General features: G+C 33.7%; 1 protein-coding gene across 1 annotated transcript in view; it reads right to left on the reverse strand.

The window, feature by feature from the left end:
- Nucleotides 1-7642: 7642 nt before the first annotated feature.
- Nucleotides 7643-21337, reverse strand: part of LOC311187379 (regulating synaptic membrane exocytosis protein 1-like) — a gene marked incomplete at both ends in the record, with an annotated part of 202120 nt that continues 188425 nt past the window's right edge. Inside the window, 2 exons of the mRNA XM_084258744.1 lie at nt 7643-7726; nt 10786-10999. Coding sequence (XP_084114870.1) covers nt 7643-7726; nt 10786-10999 — 298 coding nt within the window. The remainder of the gene's footprint in view (nt 7727-10785; nt 11000-21337) is intronic.

Genomic DNA, 21337 nt, shown 5'->3' on the forward strand with positions numbered 1-21337 from the left:
TAATGGAAAGAAATAGGGAATCATACAGTCAGGAAGAACCTGGAATTTAAGCAGGCTTTACAAACTGGCTCCATTATAAAAAGACTAGCTAAAGATTTTAACAGGGAATCAGAAAAAGAGAGAGCTGATACAAGAGAGTCTACATAAAAAACAGTGCTATGCCTGGTGAGAAGGAAAAGCAGATTGATGTATATTGGCCCAAAGATGTGTCCATGAGTAGTACTGTCAGAAGTTGCACAGTACAGGGGAAATAGGTTTCACTGAAACAGTATAGCTAACTCAACAAATAAATGGCCAGTAATAAACTACAAATAATGAGACATACAAAGCAACAGCAACATGTGACTTATTTATAGAAAAAAAAGAGAAAACCACAGAACACTCCTTTGACAGCATCCAGAATTAGATATACCACACAGAACATTTGAACACATTTGCAATAATAAAGAGAAAGACATTTGAACATATTTATGATAATGTGATAATAAATATGTTTAAATAATTAAAGGAAACTTGCTCAAAGACTAAAGGAATTTATGACAACATCTCATCAAATTGAGAAAATAAAGATATATAAATTATTAATAACATTAAAATGATTCTGGAGTTGAAAAGCACAATAATCAATATGAAAAATTCACTGGAGGGTTCCATTATTAGACTTGAGCTCACAGAATAATCAGTGGACTTTAAGATGGATCAATAGTTATTAAGTCCTCTGAAAAGAGAAAAAAAGAATGAAGAAAAATGACCAGAACCTCACAAAAATGTGGGTCACCCTTATGTGCACTGAAATATATATAATTGGGGTTTCCCTAATGAGAGAGAAAAGGACAGAAAAATTTTCAAAAACAAAGTAGTGACAAGCCCCTATATTGGATGGAAAACATTAATTGATGTGTCCAAGAAACAATGAACCTAACTAGGTGGAACTCAATGAGATCCATATCCAGACACACATACGTCATAATAAATGTTGAAAGACAAAGTAGAAAAATTCTTGAAAATAGCAAGAGAAAATAAATCCATATATATGAAGAATCTTAATACGATAAACAACTGACATTTCATTCAAAACAATGGAGGCAAGCTGCAGTGTGTTGATATATTTGAAGTGCTAAAAGGATAAAATCTATAAAAAAAGAATCCAACAAAATGATTCTCAAAAATTAAGGCAAAATAAAGACAGTGCTAGATAAGCAAAGGCTGACAGAATTCATTTCTAGAAATGAACTAAAGAAATACAAAAGAATTTTCATCTTAAGAATTACTTAAGTATTTCTTTAAGGTTGACAGTGATACTAGAAAGTAATATAAATTCTTATAAAAACCAAAGAATTATGGTAAAGATAATTATATGGGTATATACAACAGTATAATCTCATATCTTTGTTACTTAAATGGTTTTAACATAGCATTAAACAATATTAGTATACTAGTATTGTTAAACTTGTAAAATAAAGAAATTGAATATATTTGGCAATAATACCACACAGGAGCTAGGTGGAAACAACATTGCATTGGAGTAAGGAAATGAAACCAGATGGTAATTTTAATCCACAGGAAGAAATGAGGAGAACTAAAAATAGTAAGAACATTATATAATATAGTATACAGATATACACTTGGTCTTATTTCTTTTTTCAACTTCATTAAGACAGGAGATTATATAAAGTTATATTGCAACAATGTGTTATAAATATAAACAATAGCACAAAAAAGGGTAGGTTGAAATTGAGCTACATGGAATTAATATATAGAATTATATTCATGTGTCTTACCAAAAGTATGACATTTTTAAGTAGATTCTGATAACATACGATATATAGGAAACTCTACAGTCACTAAGAAACTGACTCCAAAACATAGCCAAAAAAATCATTAAATCAATTAAGACATGACTAAAATTAACAATTGAATGAAAAAGAATGCAGTAAAGAAGGAACAGAAGAACAAGATATGAGATATAAAAATCAAAATTAAAACAGGAGACATAAATATAATCAACAACAATAACATTAAATATAAATGCATTAAAAATAGAATCAAAAGGCAAAGATTGTCAGGTTGGAGTGGGAAAAAAAAAAAGACCTAAGTATTTGTTCTCTCTACGAGAGACATGTTAAATTCAAAGATAAAATTAGTATTAAATTGTAAGTATTGAAAAGGATACACTACCATGTAAACAGCAACAGTAAGAGAACAGGAGTAGCTATAACAATATCAGACAAAGTGGACTTTGTTTGGGACTAATAATATATTGGGCTGTCAGAAAAGTCATGTTTTTCAAGCAAAATTGTATCATGACTTTTCTGACAGCACACTATTTCCCAACATGGTAGCAATGTTAGAGAATCTACCTATTACAATCTTTTGGATGGCAGACATCAGGAATATATTGAAATTTGTGTGACAGATGATAGGAAATCCGTATTGTTAGTCTTTTTGCATATATTTCTGCTTACACATTACTAAATGTTCACATCTCTCAAGAAAAAATTTTAAAATTAAGCATCGGTATACCATTTGATATTCCACTTCTGAATATGTAACTGAATAATTTAAAAAAAAAGACCTCACTAATTCCAAAAGATATCTGCATCACTGTTCACTATCAGCATTATACACAACAGCCAAGATATGGAAATAATCTATGTGTCCATCCATGGAAAATGGATAAAGAAGATGTGGTAATATATACACAGTTGAATACTACTCAATTGTTTTAAAAAAATGAAATCTTGCTATTTGTGACAACATGGACAGAACCTGAAGGTATTATGTAACTGAAATAAATAAGATGGAGAAAAATAAATTCTGTATTTCACTCTTATGTGGAAGATAAAGAAATAAAACAAATGAAAAAAATTAAAAAAAACCCCACAAAACAAAAGTAAACCCTTAGATTCTGACAACAGAATGTTGGTTACCAGAGAAAGATATAAAAGGAAGTCAATTGTATGGTGTTGAATAGAAACTAGACTTTTGGTAGTGATCATAATGTACTACAAGCAGATGTTGAATTATTATGTTGTACACTTGAAATCTATATAATGAAATAAATCAGTGTTACTTCAGTACTTTAAAAATTTTGTATTATAAAAATATTTTTTTAACCTAATTCTATTTTCTTTAATAATTGTTCATATAGGGCCTCCCTGGTGGTGCAGAGGTTAAAGACACAATGTTATCAAACTGTTGCCAGCCACTGCAGCACAAGTTCCATCCCAGGCCAGCCAGAGAGCTAACCCACATGGCGCAGCAGACCTCTCCTGTCTTGCCTGCTGCTCCCTTCAAGCAGTATCTTTCAGTAGATTTGCCTGTTCTCCTCCCTACTCTGTCTCTGGTGAATCCTCTCTTTCCCCAACCTATCTGGCCTACACCTTAGTTCTTGTATGCATAAATAAACAAATCTTGAAAAAAACAATTGCTCATATAATTTAATGTGTACACTGAAAGAACAGTCCTTTAAATCTGGGCTTAAGTTTTGGTTACTTTTGGACCTATGGCTAAATCACAAAACTGAAACTGCTAGTTATTTTTGTGTGTTTAGAAATTGACTTTCAATTGATAACAAAAATCTCTTTATGTACACCTTAGGAATAGTTAGTCTAGAGAGACAGATATTAAATACCAAATTACCTTAAATTTAACACAGTGCCTGTTCTAAGTGATTTATATAGATTATCAAGTATTTAGATAATTCTACTGTAAGGGGCATAAAGAATCCCAGTCAAGAAAACAGAATCTGTATTATTTTGAATATGATAGCCTTTTCAGAAAACCCATTCCCCCAAAATTGCTAGCTTAGAAGCATTTTTATGTTAGAATCTAAATCTACACAAAGTGAATCCTTGGAGCTATCAAGCCAGTTTGATAATCTTGGCTAAAATCAAATTAAATGAAAAATAAAAGTCAATAGTGAAATCACAGTGAAGTGCCATATTACCTCATAAACACAAATATTGATCAGAATGTGGAGAATTTGAAACACTTAAATATTGTTGTTCAGCTGCTTGGACAAAGAGTTTTGTCAGTTCCTCAAAATGTTTTCTACAAGATATAATATGACCTAACTATTCCACCCTTAGATATATAAACGGGAAATTGGACACTTACATTTACAAAAAAACAGAGTGTTTGATCATGGTTTCAGTCAATAGCTCTATGAAAGCTGTTCCCATCATATCTCCTTTCCTTGTACTAGAAGAGACTATTATTCTACACCATGGTAGAGTTGCTTAGTCCTACTATGTGTCTGTATTTAACACTGATTTGTGAATTTGAATTCCCTAAAATATTGTATAAATCTATCAGACAATATATTGGGGGTGGGGGACAAAATCAGGACTACATATTTCCTCATGATACTAAATATTGGAAAATCTTTCCAGAATACCAATGCTAAGTGCATTAGTAAGCATTTAGAGAGATGAAAATTCCATGTCCCGGAAATATGGTGCAGCAAATTCCTAAAACAGACTTGGAATGAATGAAAAAATTACAACTTTTAAAATTATATAACAGAGGTTTTTATAACCTTATGTTTTATTGCCCTCTGGGATAAGCACAACGTGAAGAGACACCTTGAGAAATCTAATCAGCTAATTGCTTACTGAACATTCTCTTAATGTACCAAACATTTTCTTTTTGTTATGTTTATCGGTATTCATAAACTTGTCTATTTAGAGCTATATTATCTTTTGGGGAATAATGTCCATTGAACATTCATACAGAGAAATCTACCATCAAAGCATCTATATTTTAAAAAAGAACATGAAAGTAGGTCCAGGCAAACTCCTATATTCATGTTTGCAAAAGACTGAAGGCTAAAGTTTATGATCATATGCTTCATCATGCCATGAACTAAATACAGATATCTCTAAGAAGAATTTTTATACTAAGACTAAATACTTAATTCAATTATGCAAATCATTTTTAAAAATGGGTATGATCTCCTGACTTGCAAACCTTTATCTAACCCAAGTGAGAGTAAAGACAATCATTTTGATATTTAGAGAGTCTGGAAGAGCAAAGCTCTTCATTATGTTGTTAAGAATCAATCACTCCACAGATAACACAGTATAAGGTAGGTTCCAAACTCAGTTTCACTGTCCCATACCTGCCAACCCTCTTTTGTGAACTTTTTCTATAAAAAGATAATTATTTCATTAACATCACTTAGCATGGTATGTCTAAAATCAAACACCAATGAAAAGCTATGAGGAGCCAGTTTTAAAAATCTGTAAAATTAGTACCTTATTAATTAGTAGCTTGACATAAACACTTTTTTTATACACAGTGTTTCTTTCGTATTTTGAAAGAATAAGAAAATGGTAGAGTTCTATTGCTGACATTTATTACAAAACACTCAACTTATAAAACCTGGCACCTTTTTTTGTGAAAATAAAGATTAACTAGAAATGTAGGAAGTTCATTTTTTGTTGCTATATTCATAAACTAATCAGTCTGTCATCCAAAAAATAGAAAGAAATACTGATGAAAATTTACATAAAATTCCAAAGGTAATAATTTTGGAGTATTAATTTCAGCTGGTTTATTAACAGCAAGTGTTAATAGTATCAAAAAAGTCACCTAAAATTAATACTGTGCCACCAAACAGAGAGTAAAGCAAAGCCAAGAGCAATTTAAATAGGTTGTGAGGAATTCTGTAGTAACCCTATATATTATATCCTTAGGCTTAAGTGAAGAGAATATTCATAGTATTTCCTATGAGAATATGCAATTATATAAATAATCTATTATAAACTAGTATGTGTCAATAGAAAAATGATTCTTTATGACAGCCATTATGTTTATAAGCAAGTATACAATCTTTCAAGTAAATATTAGATATGATTTAGGCTAGAGGCAACGTTTTAAAATAAGATATTGTCACACTGCAAAAATATGGTCATTAAAAAGAAAATTTATATGTTAGCTACTCTTAGATACACTAAGGCTATCATATGCACTAATATTTCAATCTCACTTATTCATCAATTTAATAGACAAAGTAGAATTCATTATTGTTATAGTGATAAAAAAGGAGATTGCTTTGATACAAAAGTTCTTTTTACATACCTTTCCTTTTATATTCATACCAACATACATGCAGACACACACACACACCTGTAAATTTTAATTTCTCTACCAAACGAAATGAGTTCATATTAAATAAAAAGGAATAAACAAAGAACCTATAATCAAGTACTTTGCTTAATATTCAGTTACTCTCTTTAACACAGCTGAGACAAAATCTGGCTTCAGTCTTTTTGGATGAGAAAGGCAATTCATTGAACCACTACAATAAGCTATAAAGAGTTTTAATGAAAGTATGAAAAAGTACTTAAAAACAAACAGTAGATAGATACTTTCTAATCAAAGTGAAGAAGGTAATTGAAAGTGATTGCATTTCATTGGTCTCTCTATTTTTAGCCTGACAACCACAAAATCCACCTGAATTCTCATTACATAGTCAGTAATCATAATGAACACAAATAATCTGCCATTGTAAGATGTGTTGCCAAAGGGACAATGAATCAGGCCAGCCCTGCAGGAGTAGTTGAAGTCTTGCCACCACGTTTGGATACCACCAGCATTATTTACTTAAACTTCTATTACTTAAAAGAATTAAAAATTGTCTACACTTCAAATATAGACTCACCCACAGCAATAATATTCATGAAATCAAAAGTTTGATATTCTAGTTGCAACACTTTCTCTACTGCAGAACATAACTGCATTAAAATAATAACCCCTAAAATCATCTCACACAAAGCACCAGTGGTAGAGGCAAACATATTTAGTGAAAACAAAATACCCTGTGTAATTTTCATCCTGATTTCTTTTTAATAGAAGAACTGATGAACATATGCTAGCATCAAGTTTTAAAGCACGGATTAATGTTCAATTTAATGTCATGCTTGCTTCTCATGCACTTAAGTACATCATTTAAACTTTGAAACAGTTGAATAAAGGCAGCTGAGTTGATATATTGGACCCAAAATACTCATTGCCTCAGTTTCATATTGGGAAATTAATGAGCCTGAGGAAATTATAGTTATACCAAATGAATGTATACAAAGGACAGACTGACTGGCCGTTCCACTTGGATCATATCTTCCTGACTATAGCCTCTGTACTTTCTGTAGCTGATCGGAGTTAAAAGTGATCTTTCATTCCTCTAGTGAGTGATTTCTATAAACGAGGAAGAAAAGCACAACGTGGTCCAATATGAGAACTCTGCTACCTGTTTTCTATAGAAAAATAATTTCATTTTGAGCTCTTAATTTTAAATTCATCCTTTCTCTACACTAAATCAGTATATTGCATTCTGAAATAAAGTTTCCAATCACCTAAGTGATTTGTCTACTAAGTGCTGAGAAAGAGCCCACTGAAGTTTATTGTTCCTGAAGGCAGATAGAATCATCAATACTTTAAGAACTAAGAGGACAAATGATTTCATAATAATATAAATTATATAAAATATCCTCACAAACTCAAGCTGCCCAGACTTTACCTATTCCCATAAAGCTCTATAGTGTTGCTAGATGTTTGTTTTATTACTTTTTCCTTAAGAACTGGGAATGAGTTCTTCCTAGCATATCAATTCTTTGTGAAATATAGTGATTAACAACCCTCAGTAAAACATACACTTAATAAATTTCACAACATTATTTAAAATGATAGAAAAGAAAGCATGAATTCTAACCACTTTGTCCTCCTTTGGGAAAGCATCCAAGGAAGCAGAGTAAAGAGAGAGGAAAAAGAAGAGAAAGAAAAATAAGGCACACATTAATAAAGAGATTTTAAGAAAACAATTTCATGCTACTTCAAAGTGCTAAAACCCAGGCATTTGGAAAAGCAGTTGTGTATTTTTCCCCCAAAGTAGTCTTTGTTCAATCTTACATTAAAAAATGGACATATTTGGATCTTGTTATATCTTAAATACAAAATTTGGGAGTTAAAATTTTGAAATATTTACAACTCAGGTTATTAAATCTACATGTAAATCATTCTTCAGAAAATTAATCCACTACCATATTTAGTTTACCTATTTTTGAAAAGACATTAATATGCATATAATTATATGAATATATTTCTCAAATTACTGTTAAAATATGTTAGTTGTGATTTAGAAATATCTAAGAATGGGAAATGTTTGTACTAAGTGAAAATGAGAAAAGAAATACATTATTTTAGTCATAACTCATTTCATAAGCAATACTTATTTGTAATATATATTTGAACATTTACAATGTCATAGGAAAAATGACCTTTATGCACTCGTTTGTCTTCTGCTTTTGATTAAGTACTTAAAGTTGTGCTTTCTCTTCTTTTGTTTCTTTGAATATTTTTTCCCAAGATTGGATGGATTTAGTATAAAGAAGGTTGAACTACAATTGGCCTGAGTGTTTGCTCTAAAGCAAAAGTACCCCCTAGCTCAATTTCCTTTAAACATCCTTTTCTTTTTTCTTTTTTTATTTATTTTTTCTTTTTTAATTTTTTTAAAGGTGTCTCGAACTATAGTTCCCATGTGCTGACACAGACTGTTTTATTTATTTTTTATTTATTTTTTAAAGATTTATTTATTTATACAAGCACTGGGTATAGGCAGAAGCACGGGAGGGTGAGAGAATTCACCAGAGCCAGAGTGGGGAGCAGAGCAGGCAGAAGGACCAAAGTACACTGCTGAGGGGAGCAGCGGGCGGCAGGATAGGTCTGCGCGCCATGTGGGACCCTCCTCCGGTGGCCGGGGAGCAGCCAGGGATCGAACCGGCGCTGCAGAGGCTGCGGGCAGCTTCGCAACCCAGCGCTCAACCGCTGCGCCACCGGGGAGGCCCACCCTTTTATTTTTTAAAACATGACCTTGACCTTAACAATTTTAATATATCAATAGTTAACTGTATTGTTACCTGTATTGTCACCAGCTTGTCTTGGATCTATGATGGGAAGCTAAAAGCACTCAACAGTGCAGGGCACTTGGCCATCATTAACACTGAGATGTTGGTGGCATGTTGCTTACTGCCAGCACCTCTTCAGACTGGACAGTGCCTTAACCACAGAGGTTGTAAAATACTTTCAATATCATTCCCAAGTCTCATGGTGAGAAATAATTGCAAAAGAATGTGTTTTGAAACAGTAAAGAAGGGAAAATCAACAAACAGTTCTTGTGCACTTTTCATGTGGCAAGACACTATCTTGACCAAAGGTTGTTGTAAAGAGACTTTAAGGTAACATATGAGGATTAACTAAAACAAAAAACTTTTAGGGGGATGAAAGAAAGCTTGTGTGGTCATCAAAATGGAACCTTAAAACAATCAAATGTGTGTATCATAAAGATACAGATTTTAAATTTTAAATTTAATTCTCATGACAATCATACTATCCAGTTTCTTCGACAAATAATCTCTTGTTCAGATAATTTAATTATCTCTCTAGGATGATAGAGATTACAGTAGGTTCATTTTAACAAACAAGATATATCTATTTTACTGAATGTCTTCATTCCTGAAAGAGATTTTAGAATAACCTACTTACAGCTGAAATACTACGAAAATTAACAATGGTGGTTGAGAGGTTCATTTAATTTTTAACTGCAATTTTCCCAACTAGGAAAACATGAAGAGTGCATAAAACATGCTATTTTTAAATATGACTTTATATTAAGTTGAAGTCTATGCATGGTTAGTAATATGAGAAATTCCTTAAAGGAACACTGGGAACTCTTTAGTTGTATGATAATCTTAACTGCCTCATATAACACTGCATATCTATAACAAGAAAAACTCATCCAGCTATCCTATAAATAATTCTATGGTACTAACAGAGGGAATGTGATAAAGAATACCATTAAAATATAGTCTAAACTAAATATTTATTAGAATCATTTACTATTTTGTAAATAACAATGAATCCTATTAGCATATTAGTGTCTATAGTATCTCAAAAAAAATGTATATATTTAAAGCCCTGGCTTTCTAGAAAAGTAGTTGTTATTTAAACCAAAAAACTGCATCAGGCCAGATTACCTCTCATAGAGAAAAAATAAGTGCAATCTTCACCCCCACATCCACAATGCATTTTGACATTCAAGTTTCCCCAGTATCCAATAGTAGAACATACCTGTTCGGTATGATTATGTAGTTTATTTTTGGAATCTGAAAATACTATTATTGTTAATTTATATGGGAAATTTTTGAGTGTTCCCAGACACCGCTCTCCATATAGGAATGTTCTACTTTCAGATAGCCATGATAAATATTCAAGTAATTTCCATGAGCTAAACTTAGCACTATTTCTTGAACATGACAGTGAATATGAAATTACTCTTGCAGAGCTAATCACTGCTTTATACATTACCATCTTGGGTTAAATTTAATGCCACATAATTTCAATCTGAAACAAATGTTTCAGAAATGAATGCTAATCTATTTTAACAAGACAAATTCGCTATAACAAAATTCAAGAGTTTTATAATTCCTGATAGTAAATCTACACTTACTACATTCCTCAGAAAAATTATTCACTCCTACAGGTAATCTGTCAGTTTTGAACAGGAATAATTTACTAAGATATACACACAGGGAAAGAGTCTTTTTATGAGTTATTTTCACCACTGCTGTACTATGATGGACCTTATGAAAGAAATTGGGGGGAGGCTATATTAATATAGACATTCATGCACAAGTCTGCTTTCTAACACGCCCTTCTTTTCTGCTTGGGAGGAGTACTGGTTCTTATCCACAGGCAGGGCCCCTCTCATGCTCACGAAACACTCACATTGTTGGATCGCAGAGACACGCGACCTCCGCAGCGGGCACAGAACTTGGTGCGGCAGTAGGAACAGAGGTGGCCGCACCCATCAGCAAACTTCGTTTTATGACAGATTCCACAAGTCGGAGCATCATCTTTGTGCTCACCCTGGTAACGCCGGGCTTCTTCCCCAATTTTTCTCACTTGTTCCTTATAGCTTTCAAATTGTTGATGCAATCTCCTGGGCAAAAAAGAAAATGGTAGCAAATTAAGTAAATGATGGAGGACAGAAACACAATTTTTTCCTAAAGGAAAAGAGGTATAGTTATTTGAACTGAAGCAAACCTTATAAAAGCATTTTTTTTCCACTGATCTTACCTCTAAAGGTAAGAAATGCCTTCATATGTAGTGCTAGTGCCTGTTTTGCTCACAAGCACTAACTCATGTAAGAAGATTTCTATATAATCACCATCCATGGCAATAAAATTTATGAGCCCACTACAAGCCTCTGCTTCTTCGACAGGTGGCTTTCAAACTATTTGGACAGGAACTCACCTTAAAATCATGTATGTATAAAACGGAAGCCAAAACACGTATAAATACTTACACTATATACAATGTGCTCTGGTATTTTCTCTCATATCCTCTTTTATTAATACTGACTATAATTTTTTTAAAAATCACAGTAAATTAATTCCATGATGTGCTATTTGAGCATGGTACATACCTGGAAAATTGCTGTTTAAGCTACTGTGCTAGGTAATGTCTTCCAATAGATATCTCCCTTTACCCCCATTCCTGGGGATTACTACTTAGCACCACATATCTGATTTCATAGAATACAGAAAGTTATTTTATACATTATATTTCAGCTAGCGAGTCCTTTCATGTCACACCTACTGGTGAAGGGACAGTTGCTGAGGGAAACCATTTCACATAGGACGTTCACATTTAATCTGATTCTCCCTCCTGACAGTTCTATTCCTCAATTTAAAACTGGTATAAATAGAAACTGTTTGTTGTTCTGTATAGAACACTTTGACATCCAGTGACTCCACAATGAAAGGATTCTGTATGTAAATGAGAGCTGAGTGTTGTCCCAGGCCTACCCAATAGGCACTGGCTATTACACCAAAAGAGAAACTCCTGGGAAATGGCTAATCAAATTTATCTGTGTAGCTGTGCTAGTCTGCTTCATGTGGGTATTCCCCAGGACACAGAGTACACAAATGCTACTGTTAAATTCAGGCAGTTAGCTTGATGCTCTAATCTAAGATAACTGTGGGGAACTGGTACTCCCTGGAAACATAATCAAATAAGTTAATTCCAAGCACTATAGTGTTTGAAGTACTGGGATTTCATTATGATTTCCTTTTAACATCAACAGCTCTTGAGCAGAATTTTAATGATTACTGTTAAAATTCTGAAATCCCTTTCTTGCTTTGCCAATTGACACTTTCTCCATTTAATTTCCATAATTAAAAACACTTATATCTAGCACATTAAGTAGTTTAGAATCTGAAACCCTTTCCAACTTAAGGCCAAACAATTTTAATTTATAGATGGATACAGTGATATATTTAATGAATGCAAGAATCTGATTGGTACAACAATATTTTTATATTTTCAGCAGCATTCGTTTGGTATCAAATGGATAGAAAGTAATTATGGATTGTTTGAAAGTAACCATATAAAACATCATTGGAAATATTAAGGCTTCTAGTAAAGAAATAATCATTAAAGAGGAGTGAGAGCAAGAAAATATCTCTAATCAAATAAACTAAAATAAACTAAGAATAGAGAGTGTGTGAATAAATATTTGGAAACACCAATTCTACTTAAGTAAATATAAAGGAAGAGGAGAAAGATTAAAAAAAAAATCCTGTACATCTACTTTGTAATACAGAACATGAGTTAGTATGGAGATTGGCAAAATATTCAGTAAAAGGCCACATTGTAAATATTTTAGACTTTGTGGCCCATAGTCTCTGTTGCAACTACTCAGCTCTACTGTTGCAGCATGAAAGTAATATAGGTAATACCTAAGGAGCATGGTTGTGTTGTAACAAACCTTTATTACCAAAACAGATGGCAGGCCAGATTTGGCCTGTGGCTCAGTTTGTCAACTCCTGATTTAGAATATACTATGTATTAATGATTTAAAATCAATTTTATTTTAAAATTCAGATTTAAAGGATTTTTATCGATTCTCTTGATAAAAGGGCTCAATCAAAAAGGCACCTATTTCAGGAAAACTGTGTAATATTTATATATATGAGGGTACATATATATATATGAGGGTATATATATACATATATATATATATATATATGAATGAGGGTACTGACCACTGAGGTGAAACTACTGTAATCACACAACACTGCGCTTGGTCACTTATCTTTTGGACCATGTATTATTGCCATTTTACATAGGATACCTCCCTTTGAGCAAACAGTAAATTACCTTAGAAATGCAGTTCAGCAAGATAGTTAAGATAGATACCTCCTTAGTAGTAGTTAATAATAATTTGCTAAATATAAAAGTCATATATAAATAATTTACCCTTTTCTTAGTTCATTTTGAGGAAAAAAAAAACTAAATTTACAAGCAAGTTCATACTGAGAACTAAATATCCTGATAAACCTTACTGCCATGGAGCACTGAAAATGCTGGATAAAGTATTTAAAGGAGTAACTTAATTCATGTTTGAGCTGGGGAGAAAGCAGGTGGATCCTCAAGGGAGAGAAATAAAATGGGGAGCAGTAATTCTAATGGTAACACAGCTGAAGCAGACAGCTGCCTTCAGGTTATGTGCTAAGGCTCCATGAACCAAGAATTTCAGTTTTAACCTTCATGCAAGTAAATAAAGATGAAAAGATGAAATTTTAGTTTGGTAACCAGAAAAACGTAACTGAAATAAAATTCATGCTATCCAAACCAGTAAAGAAAAAAATCATATGCTTTAAAAAATAAACACTAAAAAAATGCTTTGGAAAAAAAATCAATACACAGAAGAGAAGAATTGAAACAAACACACACAGATAAAGCAGGAAAATCAGGAATTACGGTCTGAGACAGTAAAAACAACCCAGCACATCAGCAGTCATCATTACCTTAGATTTTAAAAATTCAACTAAATGTACTTTAGCAAAGATGCACCTAAACTATAATGGAACAGAATGTTTCAGATAAAAGGCTAGAAAACGTGCATCCCAGGGAAAGATTAAAAACAATAACAAAAACTGGTATTTAAGGCAAAAATCATTCTAAAGATAAGAAGGTAACTAACTATTGAAAGTATTCAATACATGTTGTATGTGATAATTCTGCACTTGATTATACATAACATAAAGCAAAAATAGTTTAAAAATAGAAATATTTTAAAAATAGAATTATATATAACATAAAGCAAAAAATATTTAAAAAAATAGAAGTCAAGTCAAATAGAATTACTTGATTGGGATATGAGCTGAGGCCTCTAGGTTCTCATTTTCTTAGAGGGGAGATCTTTTCCAGTCTCACTGACTTTGGGAGAGAAATTCAGCCCACAGAGTAGTTGCTAAGGAGGACAGCCACCAGCATGGGACAGCATTCTTCTCCAGAGAGATGTACCTAAGTGTACTGGAACAGCTCTTTGCCAAGTGCTTCACCCTAAGCTCAGGAGACCAATCACAAAGGCATCACACCAAGCTCCACCAGGACTACCATCCTCCTGAATCTAGCCTTTGGCAACCTGTATCCACCTCTCACCTGTGTTCAACATTCCTTTTTGGTTTCAGGCCATGTTTATACTACTGGTTTGGGCACCCCAGCAGGGAATAGAATGAAAGAAGAAAAATCATGTTGTTTCTCAGGATACTTGTAGATAGGCCTCCCTTATTCTGCACTGACAGAAAAAGTGAACCCAAGTCCCTGTCAACCACTCCTACTTATTTCCCCGGATGGCGTTCTTTTTATCAGCATATATTATAAGAAGGACAAAGGACAGAAAAAAGACAAAGAAGAAAAGGGGGAGGGAGAGAAAAGCATTCATTACTCCCACTTTCTCAAAATCTACCTACCCTGTAACCTTCTGCAATGGCTCTACTGCAATATCTCTTTAAATACAAAAGCCTAATGCCCTTCTCTCAATTCGTATTCCCCTTGCATTACTCTAGATATCTCATGCAGTCAAGATGTTGTCTTCATAATAAAATACGCCTTTGGAATCAGGATACTGGTAGTGAAATCATAAACAGCATATTTGTTTTTTGCATCTGGTGTTTTAATGCTTTAATGCATATCAATTATGTGACAGCGTTCTGTTTGAATAATAAATGAAAATACATATTTTATTATATGGTATTACAGTAAATGTGGGACTGCAAATGTAATTTTTGTGAAATTTATTTGTATATTTTAATTTCAGAATTAACAAGTATTCTTACTGATCAGTGAGGTTGTCAAAATATATGATCACAAATCTCAGATTTAAATTATCTCTATAAAAATGAAGATTGTTATTAAAAATGCAATCCTATCCAAAAAACATGATTATAGAAATTTTGTTCATTTGATGTGATTTCTTCCATTATCTCACTATGTAATAACCATTACATTATGTCAGTATCTGTGCATTCAATTCAAGAAACTCCAAAATTCCAATTGTAAATAAGTCATTTGGGTAAATAAAGGCACATATTTAAAGGACATAAAGATGAATGTTCAAAAAGCGAAATATTATGCTTAAATGTCAAAAAAATCTTGTAATTACAAAATAATTGATTTTAAAAGAAATATTAACGATAGTCCAGCCACCTAATAAGTATTTCTTGATCACATACTATTATAAACAAGGCACACAGAGATGCTGAGTGACTATCACTAGCAGAATGCAGTGAAATCTTCAAAACCAGCACAGCATCTCACTGATTTCTAGTGTGTGCGTTTATTTTTCTTTTCTTCATTCCCAAAGTGGTCAGAAGCTAGATTACACTTCCATCCTTCTTCCTGGCATTGCTTTGTGAAGTGCAGGTTTTTCCCAGAGGACTAGTAGCAAGTGCTTCAAAGTTTCAAGAGTTTAAGGGACAGAATCTATGGATAGCTGAGAACTTTCCCCAAGATGAAGGGGGGCAGAGAACAGTTTGCAAAATGGAGGATTATGCTGGCATGTGTATACCATGGCAGGAAGGCAGGGTACTGGAAATGGCAACTATAGTTTGTGTTCCCCTTCTCAAACTTGGCTTGGAACATAGAACAAGGAAATATCGTGGGCCCATTAAGTTAGTGACATGGAGACTAAAGCTAGGAAAGTTCTGAGAATAATGAGAGTCCCAAAGACCTAAGATGTCCAGGAGGGAACTTCAGTAATGAATGAAATTAAATGTTTTTCCAGTCTGGTAGGTTGGAGGCTTGCTTTGAAAAGTTTTGATATTGCTCTATTGTATGGCAGTAGATCATGGTGCTTTGCTTTGATGGTGGGTGGAGTGTGGTAATATACACCTGAAGAGGTATGAACAAGTACTTCTAAATTATATACAGTGTTGTTTGCCAACATTACCTCAATGAAAATTAATGCAATAATAAAAAAAGAAAAAAAATGACAGTAATTGCAATTCTAAAGCACAGTTCTTGACCAAGGACTGTCCAGTCTATTTAGGAAGTAAGTTATATGTAAATATAAATTAGCAGTTTATGGCAACATATGCCAAGTGAGAAAGAGTGGAAGAAAATTGTACAGAAAGGAGTAATAAATCTAGGTGAAATGATCAGGGAGAATTCTTTAGCTTAGTGGGTTAAAAAAAAAGCTTCCTAAATGATTTGAATCTTGGACTATTCCATGATATAATAAAAATATAGCATATGGTAGTATTTATATATGTATTAAAGAGATATTAAAGCATGTTAAATAATAATAAAATAATTGTGGGTGCTTCCAAACTTCTCAGAAATGTATTTGAAATCAGATTACCTTTTAGAGTGTGTATATCAGCAAATAAGCATCCACTGTGTATGTACTAATGAATTGACAGCCCAATAATCACACATCATTGATTGTCAAGCAAAACACGTGCAGTTTAAAAATGGTTTCTTGGCCCCAAATACAATTGTTCCCTTTTTAGTGAAACTGTTTCTTTGATTCTACTCTGTAACTGAGGAGCAGTAAAATTCCATTGCATATTAATGGTGACTATTTTCTTTTTTTAAATGATTCTTGGAAATAATGGTCTCTGGTATCAGAGTTTGAGTTGGAAATAACAAACACCATAGTCTGTTAAGCAAGAAGATGAAGGAATGGAATTTGTGCTACAAAGTTGTAAGGAACAGGAATTGGTTCTAACAAAAGTACAAAACCAGTGACTCAAAGTTACTCAATCAGGAGCTGCAGATTCAGAAAGCCACTGTGCAAATAGTTGATGCTAGAAACCGACCACCTTAGCTGAGTACATCTGGAAGCCACCATCAGAGCGAATGTGAGCCTCCTAGAGTGTGCTGCTGCAACCTCCATTCCACATCTATCAGCATCCCTCACAGACCTTCTCAGGCATCTTTACCTCCAGTGAATCAAACTTCCTCCTAGTTATCAAACACAATAGAGTCTTACAAACAACTCAACAAACCTTTATTGAATTCCAACTGCACAATAGGCGCAGCTTGAGACCTTGGGGGTACAAAGAAAACAACATGAGAAGATATTGAGTTTCACTTGTTTTATTACTTTTGATCACCATCAGAAAATATTTCTTTTCTTTTGTATAAGGGATCATCCCCCCACCCACATTTTATACACACACACACACACACACACATTAGTTTCTTTTCAAAGTCTACTGAAACTTCATCATGAAAATAAAACATGATTTATTTTAACCTTCTAGTCTACTCATAAAGTAAGGAAGGTTTGTGATTTGCTATTACTGTTGACTAAATTAGTTTTTCATTGCTTTGAGGAGCAATGAACCTTGGTTAAATGTGCTAATTGTATTTTTGCAAAGTTTTCAGATTATATTATACATATAATCCTATATTAAATACAAGTTTTCCAGTTGTTTGGCATATATTATATTCTTCAAAGGAACTAGTCACAATTGCAAAGTTATATAATTCAGGTGAAATTACTTTAACAGCAGCGTATCTTCCTTTTAGCCTTTGCAAGCTAGCAAACTTTCCTTTGCAACTTGAATTCTTACCAATTATTATGAAACTACAACTTACCAAGAATTTACTTAGGTTTACTTTTCACTTAACATCTATCTGTAGGAATATGATATGCTATTTCTCCATGTAGGGTAAGGAAAAATGTCAGACTTTTCTGCCCTCCCGCCATCAGGATAGATGACGGAACCCTGTGGTCCTGAATGCATGCCTGATGGCGGGCACCTGGAATAGGGTGTGGGCATAGGTAGATGGGATTCACCTGGGCTGAGACTGGGCTTTTAAGGGCGGTGTCACGGGGACGCCAGCAGAAACCGAAAGAGAAGCCGAGAAAGAAGCAGCAGAAGCAGTAGAAGCAGTAGCTGAGAGAAGAGTGAGAGCCCAGAGTGAAGTCCTGCTGGGGGCTGGAAGGCCTACTAGCCTTGCGGTCCCCCAGGACCCCTGCCTGCCATATGCCTGGTGAACCCCAATAAAAGACCTGCAAAAACCCCTGAGGGCTCCAAAACTCCTCCTTTACCCATTCTGCATGGGATCCTAGAAAACCAGCCCTGTGTCCATTCCTGCCCCTACACTCCATATTACCATGTTAGCTTTCTTTAGAAAAGTTTGAATTATCCTACTTTACATTTGATTTTTTTTCTTCCCCTGTGAAGCATTCCTGAAATTTAAGAAATTAAATTTGTTCACTAGGACTTGGGATTCATCACTTTAGGATCATTTAAATTCCACTTGCAGAATGAAGAAAAAAAAAAAAAAACAGGAAATATTCCAAAACCTGGTTTCAAAAGGAAATATTTAGAAAAGTAGAAGAGTCACAGGTGGGACTTCGGCGATCACTGAGTACAATTTTCTAATTAGGCCCATGCTTTAAATTACTTACAGCTAGGTCATAAAGCTAGCTTGTGATAATTACGTACTCTATTTCCAACTTTCCACTGCACCATCTTATCTTCAGAATACTCATTTGAATATGGCTAAGGGAATGGAAAGTTACTGCTTTGGGAGAAAGGTTTCTTTCATCTTCTCAAACTTAGTACACATCAAAATTATCTAAGGAACTTTTATAGTTCAAGTTCTTGGACTTACCTACAGTGGTCTGATTCAGTCAGTCTAGGATTAGTTCCAGGAACCTGTCTTTTAAGTAGTCAATATAGATTATCTGGGGAGTACAGTAAAACAGAGACTTCATACAGTAAGGCTAAAGTTGAATAGGGAGGCTCTTTGTATATATTTCCTGTCACTTGATAAAAATAATCATCAGGTAATTAAATTTTATTATTTTTAAATTTAACTTATTTTTATTTATTGTTACTGAAGTACATTGTTCCACTTCCGTGCCAAAGCATATAACTAAATTTTAATCATAAATGCAAAATGCTTGACACTATATGTGAAAACAGAATAAAAATTTAAAAATTGTTATACATTTTAAGCCAATACCTATCATATATATCATACTTACAATTGTATGAATCACAGATATTACACATTAGCATTTTAGACTTTAAAATGGTCATGGTAGGGCCCCACTGGTGGCGCAGTGGTTGAGCACTGGGCGGCGAAGCCGCCCACAGCCTCTGTAGCACCGGTTCAATCCCTGGCCACCAGCGAGGGTCCCACATGGCGAGCAGACCTCTCCTGTTGCGCCCGCTGCTCCCCTCAGCAGTGTATTTCATCAGTCTGCCTGTTCTGTTCCCTTCTCTGGCTCTGGTGAATCCTCTCACCCTCCTGTGCTTCTGACTGTACCCAGTGCTTGAATGAATGAATGAATGAATGAACAAATAAATAAATAATTTTTAAAAACTAAATAAATAAATAAAATGGTCATGGTAAAGGTTTGGGGGAGGGAGGGTTGACTAGGTAGAGTACAGAAATTATTCCATGTGATATGAAAATGGCAGATACATGCTATTATACATTTGTCCAAACTCACAGAATGTACAACATCATGACTGAACCTTGATACAAACTATGGACTTTGGGTAATAATGATTGCCAATGTAACTTCATCAATTGTAACAAATTCAGGATGTTGATAATGAGGGAGGCTGTGTATGTGTGTGGGTAGGGACGCTGTACTGATCTCTCATTTTTTCTTATTTTTAAAAAATTATCTGAAAAACAAAGTCTATTGAAAAGTTTACCCTCAAAAGATTATAAAAATATATTACATACCACACATAAAATATGTATTATAGATTATATAACTATATATGTGAAACATTTCAGTGTTTTAGTACTATGCTCAAAATATTGCTGAATATATTTCTTAACTACCGCAGTGGGGAAAAAATGTATTTTTCAGCCAGTGTATAAAATCACATTTACTTGTTAGTTTAAAATGAGTATACTATGTACTTATTGCAAATGTCCAGGAGATGGCACTAAAGATTTTATTTTTACTCTCATAGTGATTTAAACTATTTTTCTTTAAAACATCTAATGTGTTAAAGAAAATTAGTGCTATCAGCAGGGAGTGTAAATTATTAGAAAAAATGTGTTTTCAGAGGTGGCTGAAAAAGAACAAAAGAGAAATTTATAGTGTTGCAATTTCTTTTCTTTTGCACAGCATCCTCATTCCACATGCCCTTTTAAAAATTACATATGAAAGGTTTTGTTGTATATTTTTCTTTGTTTTTTTTCTCTTTCTATTTAGCATTGTTAAAAATGTAGTTCATCCAATCAGCATCCTACAGTGCTCTGAAAGCACTGAGAGATGACACTTAGGAAAAATGAGAGCATAGCTGATGATTAGCTATTAGTGTTTGATAGCCTGTTACTTCAGTCAAGCATTTATTTTTAATTCCGTTTTCAATTTACCATAGGAGGCCACTCCTGAGTAAGCATTAAATGAAGACATCTCAGGACACAGAGGCCCACTAGCACACATTTAAATTTTTGCTCTACTTCACCTCCCAAGAAACACTGACTGATGTGAGGCAATGCATGTAGAGAAGCTTTGAGTATTAGAGCCTAGAAATATTGTTTCTAGATTATGGGACACTATCACTGATTTACAATATTTAAAATATATGAGAGAATGAAAATTGAAACCTGGCACAAGAGGAGTTATTTTAATATTCTAACAATTCAAGAGAAGAAGGTCAAATGAAAGGAAACCATATAGTAGTGTATTAATCAGGAATGAAATTTTCGTAAGGAATGAATTTTTAGAAAAACAAATCACAGGTAATGTTGGTGATACCTATACGATAAATATGTAACTGGTCAACATTAAGTCTAATTAGGTTTGGGCCTCCCTGGTGGTGCAGGGGCTAAAGTCTCAGCACTATCAAGCTATCGCCAGCCACTACAGCATGAGTTCGATCCCTGGCCAGCGAGGTGACCCACATGGTGCAGCAGACCTCTCCTCTCTCGCCACTGCTCCCCTCAGCAGTATATTTCAGTGGCTCTGCCTATTCTGCTCCCCAATCTGTCTCTGATG

The sequence above is a fragment of the Talpa europaea genome (assembly GCF_964194135.1).
Source record: "Talpa europaea genome assembly, chromosome: 2".
NCBI lineage: Eukaryota > Metazoa > Chordata > Mammalia > Eulipotyphla > Talpidae > Talpa > Talpa europaea.